The 22,590-nt window shown below is 37.1% G+C and overlaps 1 protein-coding gene across 2 annotated transcripts in view; it reads right to left on the bottom strand.

Annotated features, from left to right (window-relative positions):
• Positions 1-830: 830 nt before the first annotated feature.
• Positions 831-22,590, bottom strand: part of Pnpt1 (polyribonucleotide nucleotidyltransferase 1) — a 42,380-nt gene continuing 20,620 nt past the window's right edge. For both annotated transcript variants that reach the window (XM_005385770.2, XM_013514724.1), the window contains exons 15-28: positions 21,036-21,072; positions 18,999-19,065; positions 18,824-18,913; positions 17,943-17,996; positions 12,546-12,652; positions 12,077-12,148; positions 11,925-11,988; positions 11,087-11,170; positions 10,510-10,593; positions 9,374-9,480; positions 9,239-9,294; positions 7,962-8,040; positions 3,072-3,119; positions 831-1,827 (exon numbers count right to left, since the gene is read on the bottom strand). In XM_005385770.2, coding sequence (XP_005385827.1) covers positions 1,672-1,827; positions 3,072-3,119; positions 7,962-8,040; positions 9,239-9,294; positions 9,374-9,480; positions 10,510-10,593; positions 11,087-11,170; positions 11,925-11,988; positions 12,077-12,148; positions 12,546-12,652; positions 17,943-17,996; positions 18,824-18,913; positions 18,999-19,065; positions 21,036-21,072 — 1,105 coding nt within the window. In that variant the 3' untranslated portion in view covers positions 831-1,671. The remainder of the gene's footprint in view (positions 1,828-3,071; positions 3,120-7,961; positions 8,041-9,238; positions 9,295-9,373; positions 9,481-10,509; positions 10,594-11,086; positions 11,171-11,924; positions 11,989-12,076; positions 12,149-12,545; positions 12,653-17,942; positions 17,997-18,823; positions 18,914-18,998; positions 19,066-21,035; positions 21,073-22,590) is intronic.

Raw genomic sequence — 22,590 nt, 5'->3', positions numbered from 1 at the left:
TAAGTATGAAGGCCTTGAGTTCAATCCCTAGTACTGGGAAAACAAAAACAAAACAAAAACCCAAAACCCCTGAAATTTTACCATTAAGGATAGTGTTTTAAACAGAAAAAGTGCCAGGCGTGGTGGCTCACGCCTGTAATTCCAGCACTCGGGAGGCTGAGGCAGGAGGACTGTTGTGAGTTTGAGCTTGGGCTACCAAACTTGGGCTACAAAGTGAGCTCAAGGCCAGCCTGCACTGCATAGCGAGACCTTGTCTCAAAAAGACAAAAAAAATAAATAGTAAAAGTGATCATAAAAAACTTTTCTCACTATTACTATATCACAGTTTATGAAATATAGAAAGCCAATTTAAACTTTCATTTTCATAGCACTTGGGAGGCTGAGGCAGGAGGATTGTTGTGAATTCAAGGCCAGCCTGGGCTACAAAATGAGCTCAAGGTCAGCCTGAACTGCATAGCGAGACCCTGTCTCAAAAAGACAAAAAAAAAAACCAGAACAAAAAAATCTTTCATTTTCAGTTAATCTCTAATATATCAGAAAGTATATCATCATTACCTACCATGATATTTTATACACAATAGTTATATAATCAACATTGACTTAAATACATGTATCTTAAAAATGTGTCTTGGCTTGCTAAACTTTTAATGTTGTATGAACTAGTCAGCCCTGAGTCACAAATTTAATTTTTAATTAATTTATAAAGGTATTACACATTCTAAATTATGACTTCCATCTGTTTACTTTTTGTGGAAATACAGTCATATTTTAAATGATGGGGACGAACCTGAAAGAAGTTAATAATTATATAAATAACTTTTACACATGACTATTTCAAACATTTATTTATTAACTGAAAATCATGATTCCTATGTCTGTTATACCAAAAACATCCATATACTGGAAATAACACACATTCAAAATGATGTAATTCTTTTTGATGAGTAAATGATTTTCTAGATCTTTAGGTAAATTAAAAAAAATATTATCTCTCTACTGAGAATTCCATTTGTAAGACTCTATTATGGCTTTGTGACCAGTTGAAAAGCAGTACATTATTAAAAATGGGTTGAGATTAACTGCTTCAACTTCCTAGTATGTACTGGTAATTACTTTGAAGAAATATACCCTGGGTTTGAAAATGGCAAGCCTGTAAAATAATTATACACAAGAAAAGTCGTCGTGCAAAGAGGTAAGCCTAAAATAACACGACTAAGGGAAAACTATACAAAGAAGAAAAATGAGATGTAGAAAGACACTCAGTGTATCGTATGTGGTCTATCCTTTCTTTCTTTTCATGTGGTGAGGGATTGGTGTTAGGGATTGAATCTGGGGCTCACCCATGCTGGGCAGTCTTCCACCATGGAATTACACCCCCAGCCCTGATCTAGTATTTTAAGGTTTGGGGTATTTTAGAATCACAGAAACAAAAGGGTAATCTTTTCTAAGATGTATAAATGGTTTACTTTTAATAAATATTTATTGATTCATAATGTAAATAAGAATAAGCAAATATAGATTATTCTTGCAATTAAAAAATGACATGTAAATGAGTACTCATACAAATAATTTGAATATATTTATACTATATATAATTCTCCATTTTAGAAGATATTACTAAAATTTTGCTCTACAGGACATCACCCTAGAATTCTTTTTTTTTTTAAATCACTAGGAAGAATTAGATGATGATTGTGAAATAGGTTCTCCCATTATGATACTGTTTCTGTCACTTAGAGTTTTGACCACAGATGTAGCTGGAGACTGAAGCACTTTACGAGAAAGCCTCATTCTTCCATCAGCCGGATCCCGTCCAAAGTATTTCACCTGTGTAAAAAATTTACTTTTTAAATTATAGCACATGGATTGATATCCAAATTAAAAGATACTTAAGTGTCCAAATAAGGCAAAAATTATTGTTTCTATTTTGTCACTGAAGGCATAGCTGTGTGGAGGTATATGTTCCATAAATATTAAGTAATTACAAAAATAGTAGACAAAGCATCTAATTGTCCAGTTATCTTTTGTTAACTCTACGTCTTTTGTTCTCTCAAAGTCCCTATGTTAGAAGACCAATGAAAGCCACAGTGAATGGTTTTGGGTAAGGCTCTCTGAACCTAACTGTGCTACAGATTACACAGGGTTATGCTTAGGTCAATAAAATTTCCACTGCTGCTCAAGGGACCAGTGCACTAGAGTTTATTTGGTTTTTACCATGGAAAATGAAAGTTGAAGGAAACATGACAGGCTTAAAGTCCCTCCTGATGTAAAAAACCATCTTCTGCTGGGCATGGTGGTGCGCACCTGTAATCCCAGCGCTCGGGAGGCTAAGGCAGGAGGATCATTGTGAGTTCGAGGCCAGCCTGGACTACAATGTGAGTTCAAGGTCAGCCTGAACTGCATATCGAGACCCTGTCTCAAAAAGACAAAAAAAAAAAATCTTCTATAAGAGATATTATGTGTTAGTTCTCATCTTTCCCTGGAGGCTGCTTGAACAATGGCACTGCAGTTTGGGAATAAGCTAGTGGCCTTAGGTACTCAGGTCACGGTATTAGGTGAAACTGGAACACAATGTGGTACAGCCAAAAAAACCCCACATCAGCAATGACTGCTTTCATCTACTCATAAAGGACTACAAAAAAAGGTCAATTTTGTTATCAGAATTTTAGGCCTGAAGAACATGGCTCTGATCCAGATCAAAAACATTTAGTCTCAAGTAGTGGAGAAACAAGTTTCACCTCCTCAAAGATGTCATTCAAAAGGTCCAATAAAGTCACCCTAGTTCTCATGTCTGTCTGCCACCAATGCTTGAGTGCGCACAGCCCACATGCTTACGCACTCTGTGGGAGCTCTAAGGATGGCTGCAGTTCAGGTAAACTATATATAAGCTCCGTAAAGGAAAGAACTGGGTCCTGAATCCTTAATGAGTCTATTTAAGCAACCTGAATGTTGAAAAAGAAGTACTGCATATAAATAACACATATTATAGATGTTAATTCTAATCTTTCAACGTTCTTTTTGAAAGTAAGTACAATTTACAACTTTAAAGCTAAAAGGTTCAACACAGATACCTGAATTTCTTGGCCAACTTCTAATCCTAGGGCACTGGGATGTTTAATCTGAAAAAAATAAACATTTATCTGTTAGGTGTGTGATTACCTAATATCTGTACAAGTTTGTATGTTTTCCCAAATGAACAGTTTTAATGGTTTCCTGATTATAAATTCTGTTAGTCAGAAGCGTTTAGAAGAATGTAAAAATCATCTAAAAGCACTCTACTTGCAGATTACTGTTACTGACACTTCACTGAGTATCTCTTCAATTGTCTGTTGTTTGTGTATTGCACTTATAAAAAAGGACCTCTTTGTGCTCGTTTTTATATTGCTGATTTTCTAATACGTTAAGAATGTCTTTCCTCATCAGTACTTGAAACACTACAAGTATCCAAACTATAATTCATTTAACCAATCCCTTTTACCTTAAACTGTTTAAAAATCAGTGTACCAAACAGTAATGACTAGTGAGTCTAGATGAAAGGTATGAATGTTTAGAGTTCTTTGAACTTTTCTGTAGGTTTACATTTTTTCAAAATAAAAAAGCGCTACACACACAACTGTTAGGATCACAGACATTTTACCAAACACCTTCCAATTTGCACTCCTGTCAACACCGTGTGAGAATATCCATCTTTTCTTTTACCCATACTTGGAATTTTCAACTCTCTCAAAGGTAAAAAAAATCTTGTTTTTATTTGCTGGTTTTTTTTTTTTTTTGAGACAGGGTTTGCCTTTCAGGCTGGCCTTGAACTCACTATGTAGCACAGACTGGCACTGAGCTCTCACCAACTCTGCCTCAGCCTTCCATTACAGGAATGAGCCACTAAGCCCAGTTTTCATTTGCATTTTAAAGACTGTTGTTGATATTGGATAGTTAGATTACCTTTTTAAAACAAGAGAGATTGTCAAGCATGTGCTTAGTGGTGGGCAGGGCTTGGTGGCACACTCCTGTAATCCTGGCACTTGGGAGACTGAGGGAGGAGGAGCACTAAGAGTTCCAGGCCAGCCTGGGATACTTAATGGGCTCAAGGTCAGCATGAACTACAGAGCAAGACCCTGTCTCAAAAAAAAAGTGCTTAGCATAGAAGAGGTTCTGGGTTCAATCCCCAGCACCAAAAGCAAACAAATAAACTGAAACAAACAAAATCCCTGAAATCAAAACAAAACAAAAAAATCGCCTTTATTTTTTGTGCACTTTGCTTTTGCAATGCATTTTGTTTTCTTTTTCTGCTGTAATGGAGATGGTACTCATGAAGCTCCACCCCGACCCATTCTTGAGTCAAGGGTAGCTGTGCTGCGCAGGTGGGACTCAGACTCAACCTTCCCACCGTGGACTCCCTAAGTGCTGGGGTTACAAGTGTGCACCATCAACCGTGGCTCTTATTTTTCCCAACAACCTATATAACTGCTACATATTAGGCCCTTGTTATGTGACATTGTAGGCAGCTGAGTTAGACAGAAATACTACAGGCAGTCATACAGGGCCAAGCCCTTGAAGGGGCCAGTATGGAAGACAAGATAACTTCCTGCAAATGAAGAGGTGGTACTTGCTGCAGGCCGGGTCTCAAGGCAAAAAATTAAACAAACACACCCACCTCCCTCAGGATGGACCTCAGGGATTGATATTCTAAATAGGTAATGATCACCTTGAAGGGTCACTGACCCAGCCCCCTACAGGAAAAGCCCCTGTTCTGTATTCATGCCTGCTTGCTACGTGACTCACTTTCCCGTTTGACCCCGATTTAATCAGTTTTACCTGAACAATTCTTATTGGCTGACCATACTTTTGTCCTACCTCATGCCACTTTGCGATTTCCCATTTTCCCCCGACCTTGGACCCGCCTCACCTCGTGACCTTGCTCTACAAAAATCCCTGGAAAAGATGGGTTCCCTGGGCCCCCCTTCTATTTCTTTCAGAGAGAGCTTTCTTTCCCTCAATAAATATATTCTGCTCTTAACCTCCGTTGTTCCTAAAATTCATTCTTTGATTTTAGAGAACAGGAACTTGTCTCAGATATCATGCACGTTGGGGGTTTCTGTTCCTTACATCAATATAAACATATTTTCCCTAGGTTGTAGCTTATTTTTTATCATTGCTGTCATTTCTGCCATACAGTTTAAAAAACTGAGGTCAAATTTTAGCACACATTTACATTTTTGGCTTTGATACGATGCTGAAAAAAGATCAAGATTACAGTGAGACCTCTGTTGTTGAACTCAATTTGTTCCAAATTTGCGTTTGAACACTGAAAAGTGAGAACTGAACATATTTTCCCCATAAAAAGTAATGGAAAGCCAAATAACTGGTTGTGAGGCCCAAAAATTACACTTATAAATTCATTTTTCCAGAACTTTAACAAATTTCACAATGATTTCTTTAACTATCATGGTGCTTACAGTTTTCCTCTTGGCTTTACTGCTGTTAGCATTAATTTTTTTGAGCCATGTTTATCATACTTTACGCAAATAAAGTGCAAAAAAAGAAAAAAGCATAGTGACAAATGTCTTAATGTACCAACGCAGCACTGTGCTGTCTGGACCAGCGCAGCAGTCAGACTGTAGTGTCAGCCTTTGTGTCTGCTGCGTGATGAGACCTGTGACTCACTTTTGGCCCGTACAGGTGTTTTCAGTCAGATTTTCAGTTTAACTATTGAGCAAAGTAATAAACACTAAGCAGATTATTTTTAACTTAGCTGTTCAAGTTTTTTCAAACTTTGCTGTCAAGCTTGAAGCCCTTCAACAACTGAGGTATCACTGCAATAAAATGTCCATATTTTCTTTTAAGTGCTCCCCACCCCAGGGTTTTTTTCATTACCATTTTCTTTTAAAATTTAGGTCTTTAGATAGGATTTTGGTATAAAAATGAATGAAAGCTGGGCGTGGTGGTGCATGCCTGTAATCCTAGCACCCCGCCGGGCAGAATTAATTTAAAATTTTTATCTTTCAGGGTCATTTTGCCTTTAGGGAAGAGCTAAAAGTCTCATGGTGCCAGATCTGATTGAGGATACACTGCGATGCTTTTACAAGCCTGCCTTTCCATTGGTGGCACTCAATAGCAACATTATTATACCTCATAAAGACACTCAGGATATAGGATTTCCAGAATGGATTCAGAAAGAACAATGGGATGTGTCTGAAGCAAGGGGGAGTATTTTGAGAGAATTAATAGCTATGTGTCTTTTACTGTAACAATTTTTTGAGATAGATCTTGTTATGTACTTCAGGCTGGCCTTGAATTCACTATGTAATCCAGGCTGGCCTGGAACTCATGGCAATGCTCCTGCCTCAGCCTTCCAAGTGCTGGGATTACAGTTGTGCATCACCATGTCCAGCTACAACAAGTTTTAAAAACCTACACATTCTCAATATATTTTGACTGCCTTATGTAGTTAAAGAGCCACTCCTAATATCCTGACTCCTATAATTTTGTTACTCTTATATTCTTAGTTTTCCAGATGTCTGAACTACAATAAAGATTAGATAAAAACATTTTAAGACTTATCCTGCTACCACTGTTTGTTCAATAAAATAAGACCAATTTAACTGTAAAATAAGCTCTAGCTTGTTTTTGATGTTTTTGAGACAGGGCCTCACTATGTAGTTCAGGCTGGGCTTAAGCTCACTTTGTAGCCCAGGCTGGTCTCAGACTCCCAACGATCCTCCTGCCTCAGCCGCCTGAATGCTGGGATTACAGGCGTGTCACCATGCCTGGCTCCTAGCTTGTTTTTTCAGGATGTTTATAATATAAGCCCTACTCCCAAAATAAGACCATTAAGATCAGCCAGACAGATACATTTAGTATGCCTACTGTAACACATAAGAGATACATTGAATTATAAAATAATAATATTAACATATAGTTAAATAATGTATTGACATTAATACTTAAAATAAATGATGACATAGATTATAATTAAGTATCTGTAAATCCCCATGTGGGTATCTTCGGACCAGAGGTAAATGCTGATATAAACAGATGAACTTGAGACTTTTCACCAAATGACCAATTAGGGTACACAAGGCATGAACAATGTATGCACCTGATAATGAATAGATATGGTTGTGTCTAATATGAATCTTCATAATTAAATCTCTGACTTAAGAATATCTGAGTTGCTAACTTTCACAGATGTACTATATAATAGGACTCACTTTGACAGCCTATGAACGAGTCTGACCTATGTTCTCCTGGAATGGAACTCATTTGTAAGTTAGGGACTTACTATACATAGGTATTTATATACATGAAAAAATAAGACATCTCCTGAAAATAAATTCTTCTGGGGGCCGGGCATGGTGGTGCATGCCTTAATCCCAGCACTCGGGAGGCTGAGGCAGGAGGATCCTTACGAGTTTGAGACCAGCCTGGGCTACAAAGTGAGCTCAAGCCCAGCCTGAACTACATAGTGTCTCAAAAAAGGCCGTGTCTCAAAAAAAAAAAAAAAAAAAGAAGCTCTTTTGTGTCTTTTCAGGGAAACATGGTATATGTAATTTTGGCTGCCATGGGCTGCTGGCTGTAGATGTAATTTTACCTCAAAACATTTAGGAAAAGGAAAAACATAAATATCATGGTAAATAATGTGAAATCTTTTGCAGGTTACACTATTTCTTCCAGTTTTGTTTTCTGTTTTGGGGTACTTTTTTGAGACAGGGTCTCCCTATGTCAGTTGAGGCTGGTCTTGAACTCACTATGTAGTCCAGGCTCACCTCAAACTCACAGTGACCCCCAGTTTCTGCCCCCAAGCATTGGGATTACAGGTATGTGCCACCATGCCCAGTCTGCCATTTTTGGCTTCAGTAATTAAGCTGATAATTCATAAAGTACACAACTTTCAGGAGTGTAGGTAATTTCAATATGGTTACTTTTATAAACAGTTATAAAAAGAATGAAATTTTTCTTCTTACCTTTCGTTGATCAAGTTGTGTGTTATGAAGTAAAACTGCAGTCATATTTGGGTATAGTTTTACCATTACTCCAGTGTCTCTACAAGAAGTAGATAAGCCTGGTTACATTAATGAATATATCTACTGACAAATAAAACTGGTTTTGGGGCTGGGGATTTAGCTCAGTGGCAAAGTGCCTGCCTGGCAAGTGCAAGGTCTTGAGTTCAATTCCTGGTACTGGAAGAAAAACAAAAACAAAACAAATAAAACTGGTTGTGTTTCTAAGGAGAAAAAAAGAAAAACAGAAACTAAAACCACTGCAGCATATATTCTTTTTAAAAATTATATTTATTTTTTTAGCGTATATTCTTATAATTTAAAAAATTATGATTACCGAAAATAGACGACTTATTTTTCAACTGAAAAATATCCTATATCTAAATACTTGTGAATCAAATGACAAAGACAAAGGAAAAGCATTTAGAATATATCTGTATGTATATTCACTTGTATTTCTGTTCATAATTTCTAAAACTTTTTGATGACAAGGCCAGCCTTGAAGTCACTTTGTTACCCAGGTCAGCCTCCAACTCTCTTAATTCAGCCTTAAGAGTGCCGGGGTTACAGATGTGTGCCTGCCCCCACGCTCAGCTTAAATATGTTTAAATGGTGTAGAATATTAAATAATATAGAATATTTAGAGAAGCAGGTAAAGTGCAAAAATTATGTAATTAATAGTGTTCTCTTCCTTTTTTCTAGTGCACTAGAGAAAGTGATACTATTTCTTATTTTTCAACTGCAATATTAAGTGAATCATCCCATTTCCTTTTATTATTCATTTTAAATAGCTTTGAACATGCCTTCTACTTCTGGCAATTTTTTCTTTTAAAAAAATGGGATTTTATGATTATCTTAGCTGTTACAAAAAACTTTGAGGTCAAACCTAGCACATTAAAATAGGTGCTAATTAAGCAGTAAGTAGATGCAACTACAAAAACGACTAAAAGAAGTAGTGCCTGGTGTGTTTTGGGCCTGTTTCCTGGCAGTATTAAAATCGTAGAAAATTTGGTTAAAGAAACAGTTCAGGGGGAACAGTCTATTCTAATTAAAATCACAGAACCACATGGTTAAGAAATCTACAAACTGGCACAGAAAATAAAAAATACTACACCTTATAAAAGAATGACTCGTAATTACCATATAAACTAAACACCTTACAATTTCAAAGTATATAAAGCAAATAAGGTAATGAGCTTGTAATAATTTTAAAACCAACTTAATACATTACTTGGTATTACCTGATTTCAGTTATTGTGGCAGTATAAACAGCTCCAAATTCCAATTGCTGCTCTTGCTAAAAGTGCAAAATAAGCCATAAGATATATAAAGAAAACAAAAACTAGAAAAAACAACTATATAAAATCTATACTTACATCATCTTTACAGATTTCAGTAATGAATTCTCTTGCCTCATGCATTGCACTGGGTGTTGGTGCAAACACAGAAAATGTTTCTTCATCCACCTGACTAATAGTTACACCTTAGAAAAAAGATTATTTAACCCCCAGCACCATAAAGAGAAAAGGAAAAAAAGTAATGTTAACACATTAAATTTAACTTGCTCATTCTACTGGAAACAAATCTAAAAAGCCAAAGTGAGGACAGCAGAGCGAACAGCAGGCAGGGTTTTCTGTGTTTAATCACTACTCTAGGAGTGAAGGGGTTCATTCACCAGTAGACGCACATTGCACACCTGCTTTGTATCTGTCCCTGACCAGGCCTTGGGGATACAGTAGTGAAGCAACATCCAGCACGTCAGTGCTGACTTCTGAGGTTTTGGTCTCTTCACCATAATTAGTACTACAGCAGTACTTTCCCCATTCTTTTGGGTTTCCCTTATCCTACAGCGAACAGATGAATGTGGAACAAAATCGTGTCAGATTTTCATTCTTAACAACTGGCTAGGGTGACTGCTCGCTGTCCTCCCTCAGCAACCTCAAAGGTGCTACGCACTAGGTACCGCAAACACTGCTTCTGAAAGAAATGAAATTAACCCCTACTATTTCTATAAATATACTTTAAATAAAAGAGCCTAAATAAAAGTAAGTGAAAGTAGCAAAAGTAATAGTACTAGATAAGGCATAACTCTAAAGTGAAAAACTCAAAAATATTCTGGAATTTTGATTTTAAAATGTAAAAAGGCTGGGTGCGGTGGCACATGCCTGTAATCCCAGCACTCAGGAGACAGGCAGGAGGATCTTTGTGAGTTCGAGACCAGCCTGAGCTACAAAGTGAGCTCAAGGCCAGCCTGAACTGCACTGGGAGACCCTGTCTCAGAGAGACAAGAAAAGTTGCAAAAAACTGCTGTTAATTCTATCCTTGTATGTAGTTAAGGATGGTCATTTGCTGATTTATAGAAGTACACAGAAAACTCACAATAAAGACATCATATTCTTTTCTCCTGGTCTCTCATTTCTCAAATGTGCATTTTTGGAGCAACACAAAGGGAATGAAATAGCAAATTTACCTGGGCCAGGATTTAGTAAAATCCTAAACATGCAACACTTACCTGTTTCAGCTTGAAGTCTTTTTAAATGATAACCACCTGGTCCAATAAATTTTGCTCGTTTTGATAATGGGACCTCAATCGTTTCTGAAATGTAACACAAACAAATATGTAAATAATTCAAATATATTTAAAGGTTTTTTTTTTTTGGTACCGGGAATCCAACTGAGGACCTTGGGCTTTCCAGGCAGGTGCTTATGCCACTGAGCCATATCCCAGGCCCCGAAGTACTTTTTAAAAATTAAATTTATTTTTTAAACTGATAACATAAAAACTTAGAAATTATACATACTTATGGTATATTATGTGATATTTTGATACATATACGGATAGTGTAATGTTTAAATCAAAGTAAACACATTTATCTCCTGAAACATTTGTTATTTATGTATTTATGTTTCTTTTTCTAAAACACTATAGCAATAAAAACACTTTAGTAATAATTTTCTGTAGTTTTTTTTTTTTTTTTTTTTTTCTTCGGGTACCAGGAATTGAACTCACGATGTTGCGCTTGCCAGGCAGGCGCTGTGTCTCTGAGCTAAATCCCCAGCCCCATTTAGTAATAATTTTAATGTATTACCTACAACAGGTCCATTTTCTTTTCTAGATTCGCGGGGCTTTGAAATTGTTTTGTTCATAATCTGTAATATTTCCTTCTTTGCCACTAGAAATAAAAACAAATATTTTAAGTATATAAAATAAATGATCTCAAGTACCTGCAGTTTTAGTTTTTCTAATCTTTTTGTTTTTGTTTTTTTTCTGGGACCAGGAATCGAACTCATGACCTCGCACTTGCCAGGCAGGCACTGTGCCGCTGAGCTAAATCCCCAACCTCTAATCTTCTTTTTTTTGTGTGTCTTTTTGAGACAGGGTCTCACTATGCAGTTCAGTCTAGCCTTTAGCTCACTTTGTAGCCCAGGCTGGTCTTGAATTCACGATCCTCCTGCCTCAGCCTCCCCAGTGCTGGGATTATAGGCGTGTGCCACCACGCCCGGCTTGCAGTTTTAGTTTTAGTGGAATAAAATCTAAACTATTTAGCTTATTGATCAGAGCTATTCAAGTCCCAGTTATCTTGCAAATTCACTCATATTCCCTCCTCTGAATCCTATCAAGTTGCTTAATTTGTAAAAATCAAAGTTTCACTGGTCTCTCACCCAGATGGTTAGTCATATACCTAGTAATTAATATTTGTGATTTAAGTTACATGAAATTTCTTTTTGTTTTGTTTTGGCAGTGGTGGATCAAGCAAAGCCCTGAGCCTCACACATACTAAGCAAGCATTCTACTAACAGCGCTATACCCCTACTGCAATGAAATTCCATTTTTAAAAGCAAAATTTAAAATAAGCCCAAAGGGAATTATAGTTCCCATTAACAAACTAGATGGTAACAAAAGGAGAATGAGGCACAATGGCTTACCTGATGCTTGCTGAATAGCCTCCATTACAATTTTTATTGGTATTCCTGGTAGTTTAATATCAGCCTAATATGGGAGAGCCAAAAGTAAATAAATACTGATTCATGACATTAGTTAAACATTAAAAATGAGACAGAGAGAGTTTTAAAAATACCTGTAATGCAGTTATTCCCCTATTGGTACCAGCTATTTTGAAGTCCATGTCACCATTGTAATCTTCAATTCCCTTCAGAAATTTAAAAAATTACAAACTTTTAAACAAAAACAAAATTAACCCATACTCACTACAGAATTTCAAAATAGAACTTTAGAAGTAAACTACATCCTGTCAGGCATGGTGGCGCATGCCTGTAATCCTAGCACTCGGGAGGCTGAGGCAGGAGGATCCTTGCAAGTTCGAGGCCAGCCTGGGCTACAAAGTGAGCTCAAGGCCAGCCTGAACTGCATAGCGAGACCCTGTCTCAAAAAGATCAAAAACAAGAAGAAAACCACATCCTTTAAAATCCTAGCGAAACACAGGATAAAAAAAATCACTGCAACTTTCCTCAAGAACCAGTCTTCTAAGCATATGATAAAGTATGCAGTCTTCACCATTAAATATTTGAACGTGGGAATGTACTTGCCAGAATATCTGTCAGCAAACGATAATCTTCTATTTCACCTTTCTCAGGACTGACTTTGGTGATTAATCCTATTGCTACACCTGCAACAGCAGATGATACTGGAACCCCTGTAATTGAGAAAAAGATCTTTATGTGTAATGGATTTCTCATTCTGTTCATATTTATTTTAATATAATAGGATAGTGTTCTTCAAATTGACAGTCAACAAAGTTGACGTAGAAAGGTCTTAAGAGATTCTCTGATTATTTCATTCCTTTTTTGGACACATAATAAAGCTCCTTAAAACAATTTTACCAGGTAAACAATATGCTTGGCAAAAATCTCTCTAATTAACAGCAAACTTCACAATTCTAAAAAAGTTTTTTTTTTTTTTGAGACAAGGTCTCACACTTGTAGTTCAGACTTGAACTCACATTGTAGCCCAGGCTGGCCTCGAACTCACAGCAATCCTCGTGCTTCAATCTCCTAAATGCTGGGATTACAGGTGTGCGCCACCCCACCCCCCAGCTATAATTTTTAAATTATGTATTGTTTTGCCTTTGTGCTTTTGCTGCCTTCTTTTTCTTGAAAAGTAACCATGTAACTGGTAAATTCTTCTAGCCTGAACCCCAGTTTACTCCCCATAGCAATCACCATTACTATAGCGTCCCAGAAAGTTCCTGTGCACAAGTATAAATGTAAATATATATAGTCTTATATTTTCTTTACTCATGGGAACATGCCATACATGTTCATTATTCTGCACCTTGCCTGTTTTACTTAATAACATACTTTGGACAGTGATATATATTACCACATAAAGCTCTACCTTATTACTTTTGTTGGTTGACAAGTACTCTATTTTTTTTATAAGACATAAATAGAAGTAGAATTTCTGAGTTCAAAGGTATGTGTATTTATAATTGTTACACTGTCAAATTACCTTTCAGACATGTAGTGTTCTATGCTTTTACCAGCAGTATATGAAGCTGCACATTAGTGTGTAATTTTGTTAGTTCTTATTAAACATTTTGTTTTTTGCCTATTGAAAAAGTCAAAATGATCACTTATTTTCAATTTGATTTTTTTTGGTCTTTTTGAGACTGGGTCTCGCTATATAGTTCAGGCTGGCCTTGAGCTCACTTTGTAGCCCAGGCTGGCCTCAAACTCGAAATGATCCTTCTGCCTCAGCCTCCCGAGTGCTGGGATTACAGGCGTGCGCCACTATGCCCAGCTTTGACTTATTTTTTAAAAATTTGTTTGAGTTTTTTTTGGTACTAGGAATCAAACTCAGGACCTTGTGCTAGCCAGGCAGGCGTTTATGTCACTGAGCTATATCCCCGACCCTTGACTTGTTTTTATGTGTGGTTGAATGCCATGTTTATACTATTTATACTTGTTTTTGGAGATGTGTCTATTCATGCCTTCAACCATTTTTTACTTGATTAGAATTCTTTTTCTTATTGATTCGTAGAAACTCTTTCAGAGATCTCTTCTTTCTTTGTGGTGCTATAAGAGCATGTCATTATGTACATGTCTTTTATTTAATTAAGCATATTAAATAAAATATAAATACAAAATATATTATTTCTTAGTTTGTTCACTTTGCTTAAAGTGATTTTTTTCTGGATAAAACTTTTAAAGTTTATCCAATCATGGCTCCTGGATTTTGCTTCTCAATGACATTTCTGATAAAATCTTCCATGTTACATTTAAAAAACTTGTTTTTATCAACTGGAATTTACTTTGGTACAATGGAATGTGATAGATATTTCATTCTTTCTAAGCAATTTCATTATACTTATAGTCTTACGAACATTATGATGGTGATTTACATATCATCCTTTCTAGACAGCTGGCTTTGTCTAGCCCTGGATCTGTAACTAAATCTTCTCTAAGTCCTCTGCAGCTAAATGTCCCTAAAACATCTTAAATAAAGTGAATTTTCTGCAATAGATTCTTTTCCTCTTGAATTCCCTATCTTGCTTGAAAGCAAGTAAACATTCATCCCCGAAAACAACACTTCTCATTTCGTATATTCCCTTTCTTTCAAAGACACAGTACTTACACTCATCAAGTCACAAATTTATTTTATCTTCTCAGTTTTTAAGAAAGATGTCCTGTGCCCTAAATTCTGAAATACATACTGCTACTCCTTTAGTCTAACTCTGTATTATTTCTCATGCTGGCAACAGTTTCCCTGTCTGGATTTCAAATGCTTTTTTGACTACCAGGCTTTAATCTCTCTCTTCACCTGCTTCTAGCTTCTCCCGCGGCATTTCCCAGGCCCACCATCTAAGGGTGTACCGCCACACTGAGAAAAAACCTCAAAGGCAGAAGAAGAAAAATTTTAGAACATGCTACTCATTTACATGAAATCCTTAAAGTTCTCCATTTGCTTGCAGATTTTTTTTCTGGTCCTCAGGATGAAGTCCAGGGCCTTGTGCAAGTGCTTCTGTACATATGCTCTGGTCCAAAAATGTTTAAGACATACTATATATCCTGTTCCTAGGAATTCAAACTCACATTAACCCAATAAAATTGCCTAGCTTTAGTCAAACTTACATTAGAGCAGAATAATTTCTTTTCAAGGTATACAATAACCACTGTACAACAATAATCCCTGTATAACACTATTCCATGGAATATGGAGTTGTAAAAATGCTAGCTTTAAGTACAAACACCTTGGTATAAAAATGGCCCTCAAAATCTTGTTCCACTTTATTATTTCAGTACTTCTTTTAAATACACTGCAGAGCCGGGTATGGTGGCGCATGCTTGTAATCCCAGCACTGGGGAGGCTGAGGCAGGAGGATCGTTGAGTTTGAGGCCAGCCTGGGTTACAAGGTGAGTTCAAAACCAGTCTGAACTGCATAGTGAGACCCTGTCTCAAAAAGACAAAAAGAAAAAAAAATTGCAGAAACATACTATCCTTCTTCATAACTTCCTCACTTGGCACAGGTTGTTTCTTCCCATTTTTAAGCTTTATAAAAAAAAAAAAAAATGGGTACTACTTGCGTTCCTAAGGCATAGGATGGTGCCTGACATGGGTACAGGAAGCACTCATGTGTCTGAGTATCTACCTTTTCTTGCCTCCTCCCATAGCACTTGACATTCATGCTTGTCAGATTTTAAAATCTTTATATTTGGCTTTAAATTTTTTCATCCTGGTAAGACTTATTTTACAGATCAGCCACCCATTCATTTTTATCAGTATCCTTTTTGCAGCAGGACAGTGGTGTCACTGAAAGGGACAGGGTTAAGAATAAAGCATCCTTAGGAATTCCATGCAAGACTCCTCCCCAACCATCTGAATGGATTAACCAGTACCCTTGGCTCATCCTTCAGCAGTCATGAACGATGTGCCCAGCATTTGGTCTAGATTTCTGAATCATTTACACAAAGGAGCCACTGTAAAGAGGGGCTCTCGATGTATTGTATACCATATCAACCACTTCACTGCACCTGACTTCAAACTTGGTAATATTTTTCAAAAACGAAATAAGGAATCTACTATTGCATGATTTATTTTTGGTCTTTTCTTGCTCATTCTTTTTCTACAGCACCTTTCCTTTCTAGAGCTACAATACTTATAAAATATTCTTTTAATTAAGTATTAGGTAAGGGTCACTGTCAAATTGATTATATTGTACTTTACAAAAATTACTTTCCTTGCTGGGTATGGTGGTGCACAGCTGTAATCCCAGCACTCACGAGGCTGAGGCAAGAGGATCACTGCGAGTTCAAGGCCAGCCTGAACTACATAGACAACCCTGTCTCAAAAAATCACAACAAAACAAACAAAAAACCTTACCTTTTTTTTCTTACAGAAATAGGAACTTTTCTAGTCCTTGGTATACTACTCTTCACAGTCACCTCAAGATTGCCAATGTGATTCAGTAATCTCATCATTGCCCAGGGATGGGTTTTGTCTAGGTCACTTTTAAAGCAGTTAAAGACACTTATGATGTCTTTTTATCTTTCAATTAACCTTTTTTTATAATGTTTTCTGAGTTTTCCCAATAAGATCTGGCTGAGAAGTGCAACTCCATGAGAAAAAGAACTGCTTTGATCACCACCGTATCTCAGCAGCTGACGTCAGTGCTTGCTTTAGGTGGGACACAGTGAAGACTTGTTAGACGAATGCATGAAGACATCAGCCACCTTAAATATAAGGCTGTATTTTCTTCCACTTAGTACAATTAGAAAAGGCACTTTCAATAGAGTTCTTTTTTTTTTTTGCTTTAATCTGTTCTAAATTATATTTTATTTTACTTTATTTTTTTTTTTTTTGTCTTTTTGAGACAGGGTCTTGCTATACAGTTCAGGCTGGCCTTGAGCTCACTTTATAGCCCAGGCTGGTCTCGAACTCACAACGATCCTCCTGCCTCAGCCTCCCGAGTGCTGGGATTACAGGTGTGTGCCACCATGCCCGGCCTAGTGTTCTAAATTTTAATTAAAAAAATATTGTTGGGCTGGGGATTTAGCTCAGAGGCAAAGCGCCTGCCTGGCAAGCACAAGGTCGTGAGTTCGGTTCCCGGTACCGGAGAAAAAAACAAAACAAAACAAAACATTGTTACACACTCACACTATAGTTTGAATTCATCCTTGGTTATATCCTAGTTTCTACCTTTTATGTCTGTACTGTGAATTTGTGAACTTCTCAGGGATCTCCTGTGTCGCCTCTTTACTGTCACTAGGTTCCTTTTCCTTTTCTTATTGAATAGATTCATTGGTGATTGCTTGGCAGAACTGGTTTTAAGACTGTATAACATGCTTAACTGTATAACATGTAACTGTATAACATGCTTAATCTTTTAGCCCCGGGATTATCCTAAACTACTTCCTAAAGTCTGTGCACATAGGTGGAGGAGCACTGCTCTCTTCCTGGCTTATATAAATTCTCAAAGATTATAAAGTTACTTTTGCTGACAGGTCCCAATGGTTTTGTTTACTAATCAAGAATTGGTGACTGGAATCAGTTCTGCAGCTCTCCAGCTTTTGTAAGGTGAGAAAGTTCACTGGCTCACCAAAGCAAGTAAATAATTATCAGTGCATTGCTTTTAGCTAAAAATATGAATTCTAGCAAGTATCTTGATACTCAAAACTACTTTACCACTAGCCTGGCTTAGCAATCTGTAATCTGACTTTCAGTCTTACTAAAATCCCATTTTATTTTTTATTTTTTGTCTTTTTGAGACAGAGTTTCACTACGTAGTTCAGGCTGGCCTCAGACTCACTTTGTACCCCAGGCTGGCCTTGCACTTACAGCAATCTTCCTGCCTCAGCCTCCCAAGTGCTGGGATTACAGACGTGCACCACTACACCTGGTTTCTAAAATCCAATTTTACAGAAACCTTGTATTTTCTACTCATCACATATATAGAAAGCACCAGCAGTTTGAGACAATTCTTTTACCTGCATCCATCAATGCCAAACTCCCACCACATGCAGATGCCATGGAGGAGGACCCTATAGAAAGTAATATATGTGCTTTATAATATGTATTTTTAAATCATTTAAAATATCATTTTTTAAATGTAGAAAATTATTATCAGTCATCTCCTTACAAATGTTTAATAGTTTTTACTTCCATTCTTGTACGCACTTAACAGTTTATCCTGTGCATTACTTGGGAAGCATGTCTGTTCACATACTGACCCTTCTGAGCATTGCTCAGGGAGGTGGCATTTCAGGCAGGCACTTATGCCACTGAGGTATATCCCCGGCCCCAGGTGTCATCTCAAATAGCTGATTCTTGTATTCAACAAATTTGATAAAATTATACTATTTCCTGTTACATTATCATATAAAAACTAATGAAAGAATAGAATTTTTGGTTCTCTTGTATTTAAGTAATTGGACTGTAAGAGGTTAAAGCACATCAGTCACAAACTACAAAGCTGCATGGTCCAATATGGTAACTATTGGACATATGAGGCTATTTAAATTAGCTAAAATAAATTTAGTTCTTTAGGAAGTTCTTTACAAATATATAAAGATTCCCATTATAAATAATTCCATGGATAGTACTGCCATTGAGATTCTGATTTTATGACTCCGAAAGGGGGAGCAGTACTGTTTTTACTGCCGTCCTCAGAGGGTGAAGACACAGGGCTGTGGCTCTCTGCTTGGGCCTTAAACCCAGTTACACTCAGTAGACAACAGAAAAGACTGTAATTTAAGTTCTGAGCTTCCTTTGGTGCTTTTCTCTTATAATCTGTAATCATCTGATCTATTTAAGAATGTAACAGGGAATCTGATCTTTCTACTGGAGGAGAAATATTTTGATACTATACCATTTGACTCTAGGACTTCAGATGTAACTCTTACAGTGAAAGGAAAATCTTTGGGAATAACAGGATACAAAGCTTTCTCTGCAAGAGCACCTAAATGGGAATAGGATAGAAAACTTCAGCAAAAAAATGTACTAAGTTTCTGTAAGAACACATGAGTTTACAGACTTGTACTCACCATGCCCAAGTTCTCGCCTATTTATTCCAGTGACTTTGCCAATTTCATTAGTTGCATAAGGAGGAAACTTAAAAAAGAAAAACCACATGTATATAAACTGACATGCAAAGATGCCCAAGACATATTACCAAAATAAAACTAGCAGAATTTTAAAAAGTACATTCATATATTCAAGTGAATTAGGGGGTGGGAAATGCATGCCATAGGCATCTACATCATACATTTCCATAATGTTTAATTATTAACAACAACAATATATTTTTATAATAATAGAATATACATATTTTAAAAGTATCTATGAGGAGATACAGATCTCTTTCATAGGGTTTTATTTTAGACAAGTTATAGACTATATTTTTCATGACATGTTATCAGCAAGGAATATAAATTAGTTTTGATTATTTAAAAATTAGGAGGTTTCCCATAAAGTTGTACAATTCTGGTTTAGTAAAAAAAATTTTAAAAGGAGCAGTAAAGCATGAGTCTGATCAAGTCTGATGTAGCAGCCAATTTGCATGAGGAGGTCAGAGGAACATGCTGACCTTCTCCCTGAGTATACAGTCAGCAATATTCAGATTTGGGGGGACACTGCAGGTCAAGTGGCCTGGAGGCTCTAGTAGATAGACTATGACACATGTGATGGAGAAACGTATAGATTAGAAGAGACAAAGATGGGGCTGGGGATTTAGCTCAGTGGCACAGCGCCTGCCTGGCAAGTGCAAGGTCGTGAGTTCAATTCCTGGTACCGGAAAAAAAAACAACAAAAAAAGAAAAGACAAAGACATACCAAATTTGTAAAAGGTGGGTAAGACTACAGTATCTATGGATATACACTGGAAATATAAGAAATAGTTTCTATAAATTAGGAAAGCAGTTGGTTACTTATAGTCAAGGAAGGGAGTTGAGTGTGGGATGAAAAATATGGAGAAGCTACTGATGTAGCTGGTGATTTTGTATTCTCTGACTTGAGTGGTGACTGCTAGGGTGTTTGCCTTCCAAAAACTCATGAAGCCATCTTTTGTTTGTATGAGTCTCAGCACCTACACTTTATAAGAAAAAGGGTTTCAAGATGCTATAATAGGGACGTAGCTCAGCAACACAGCGCCTGCCTGGCAAATGCAAGGTCCTGAGTTCAATCCCCGGAACCAAAAAACAAAAACAAAAACCAAGACAGGATAAGATGGCAATAACAGCCCATTTCCTTCTAACAGCAACCCCCCCACCTCGTTCCTCAATAACCAGCATTCTGCAGAGCTGCCCCTCTTAGATTACACAGGATTTGCTTTACTCAATTATAATTCTTCCCTTGTTTCCTGGGTATATCCAGAACAGGACACTTATAAGGGATTTAAAGCCTATGTACATCTCAAGGTTTCTGTAGCATATACTTTCTACATACAATTGATTATAGCAAGTTCAACAAATGTTAAATATTTGGATTCTGGGCAACCACCCATATCACGCAAAAGTAAAGTGATTTACTACCTTAAACAAGCCTCCCATGGTTTTGGCTCAAATAATAAAATTAAAAGTACTACATGTTATGTGGGTGTGTGCACATAACATAATGTCAGCACTCTGGGAGTGAGGCAGGAGGACTGTAAGATTGAGTGTCACCCGGAGAACTTAAAAAAAGGTGAGGGGAGGGACAGGGAAGTGCTGGGGATGTAGCTCAGTGTGAAGGCCCTGTGGAAAACAAAAAACTAATGTGATGGTAAAAGGTGATTTCTCAGTTAAAAAGCTTGACTTTTGTTTGACATGTATACAGGTATAACTCTCTCGCCTAAAGGCAAACAACGCTGGCCACTATACCCTGTCATAGACTTAGAATAGGGTGCTATTGTTTGGAAAGCTCTACTTATATCTTCTGCATGCAGAAAACAACAGTCCCCAAATCAACCTTAACAGACACATGATAAAGTATTAATAGGAGAACCTAAGCAGTACATATATGGGCATTTGCAGTAAAGTTCTTTTATTTTGCTGTATCCTAGAAAATTTTCACAATAAAATTTTGGGAAAAAAAACTCATCTTACCTCATAGTGCAGCATGAAATTTTTATCTTTTATCCCACTACAGACAAAAGGCATAATATTAAAAAGTATTATACTGATACAAGCATTTTTGTTTCAATAAGTAACTAAAAAAGTTATCAGAAGATTAAAAAAAGGTCCAATTAGATACTGACAAGAGTTGGTCTGAAACAGTAAACCTGAAGAACAGCATTTTTTTTTTTTTTTAAATGGGGCTCACTTTGTTGTTCAGGCAGGTTTTGAACTCTAGCAGTCCTCTTGACTTAGCCTCCCAAGTAGCTGAGAGATGGTATTTTTTCTGGGGCTTATGGATAAATTCTATATAGAGGAGAACAGTTTTGCTTCAAATATAAGCGCTAGATATCCAGATTTGAATATTAAGACAGCAGACATTTTCTTTCTTTTTGTCTTTTTGAGACACGGTCTTGCTACGCAGTTAAGGCTGGCCTTGAGCTCACTTTGTAGCCCAGGCTGGTCTCGAACTCACAACGATCCTCCTGCCTCAGCCTCCCAGGTGCTCAGATTACAGGCATGCACCACCACGCCCAGCTCTACAGCAGACATATTTTTAATCATCAGTAACTACTGATGTTAAATGTTATAACCATAATATTTAAATCTCATGAGAGTGTGGTGGAGCACACCAGTAATCCAGGCACTCAGGATGCTAAGACACAATAATCACCATGAGTGCGCAGCCAGCCTGGGATATATTAGCAAGTTCAAGGCCAGAGCAAGACCACCCTGTCTCAACAAAACAAAAACATCCAAGAGTTATGATCGTTCTCCCGCCCAATGTGTGAAATACAGATCATGAACTGATTATATAGCTGACAGCAATCAGATCTGACTGGCAAAGACCTTTTCAGGGTTTAAAAAGAGAACTGTTGTGAAAATGTCTACAAAAATGGGAAAAAAATAAGATGAACTGCAAATTCCTAGAGGCAGGAAACCAGGTTTATCTAGAACAATACAGGAATGTAAAAGGGTGCTGGCACAGACAGCATCCCTTCTGGGTGGAACTATTAGCAGTGCCTTTCTGTGCAAAGGGTTTAGATAATGTGCAGAGTTGGAGCAGGATCTGCCTAACCATAAAGTACAGGCTTGGAAAAAGAAATCTAAAAAGTTAACTCCTTCAGAACACTAAAGGAAACAGATCTTAAAAGTTAACTCCTTCAGAACACTAAAGGAAACAGATTTTTGTAGGATGATAGAGATCACTGCCTCAGTACCTGCAATTTACAAAAAAAGGAAACCAAAGGCCAGCATGGTTGAATGATGTGCATTCCTTCCATTTACATGGTTACAGATCTAAAACTAGAAATTATAGGGAAGTATGCTGGCCAAATCCAGTGTTCCTGATAAAGCTCTGGAAGTCAAAAGTGAAAAGGCTACAGGAACAAAATTTTGGCTAAACAGGAAATTGAAAACAAACATAAACTTCCTTCAAGCTAGGATGAACAGGGGCTGGGGATTTAGCTCAGCGGCAAAAGCGCCTGCCTGGCATACGCAAGGCCGTGAGTTCGGTTCCCGGTACCGGAGAAAAACCAAAAAAAAA

Source organism: Chinchilla lanigera, unplaced genomic scaffold (genome assembly GCF_000276665.1).
Source record: "Chinchilla lanigera isolate Chin_1 unplaced genomic scaffold, ChiLan1.0 scaffold00023, whole genome shotgun sequence".
NCBI classification, from domain to species: Eukaryota; Metazoa; Chordata; class Mammalia; order Rodentia; family Chinchillidae; genus Chinchilla; species Chinchilla lanigera.
The sequence above is the reverse complement of the archived record's forward strand: the minus strand, read 5'-3'. Positions and strand labels throughout refer to the sequence as shown.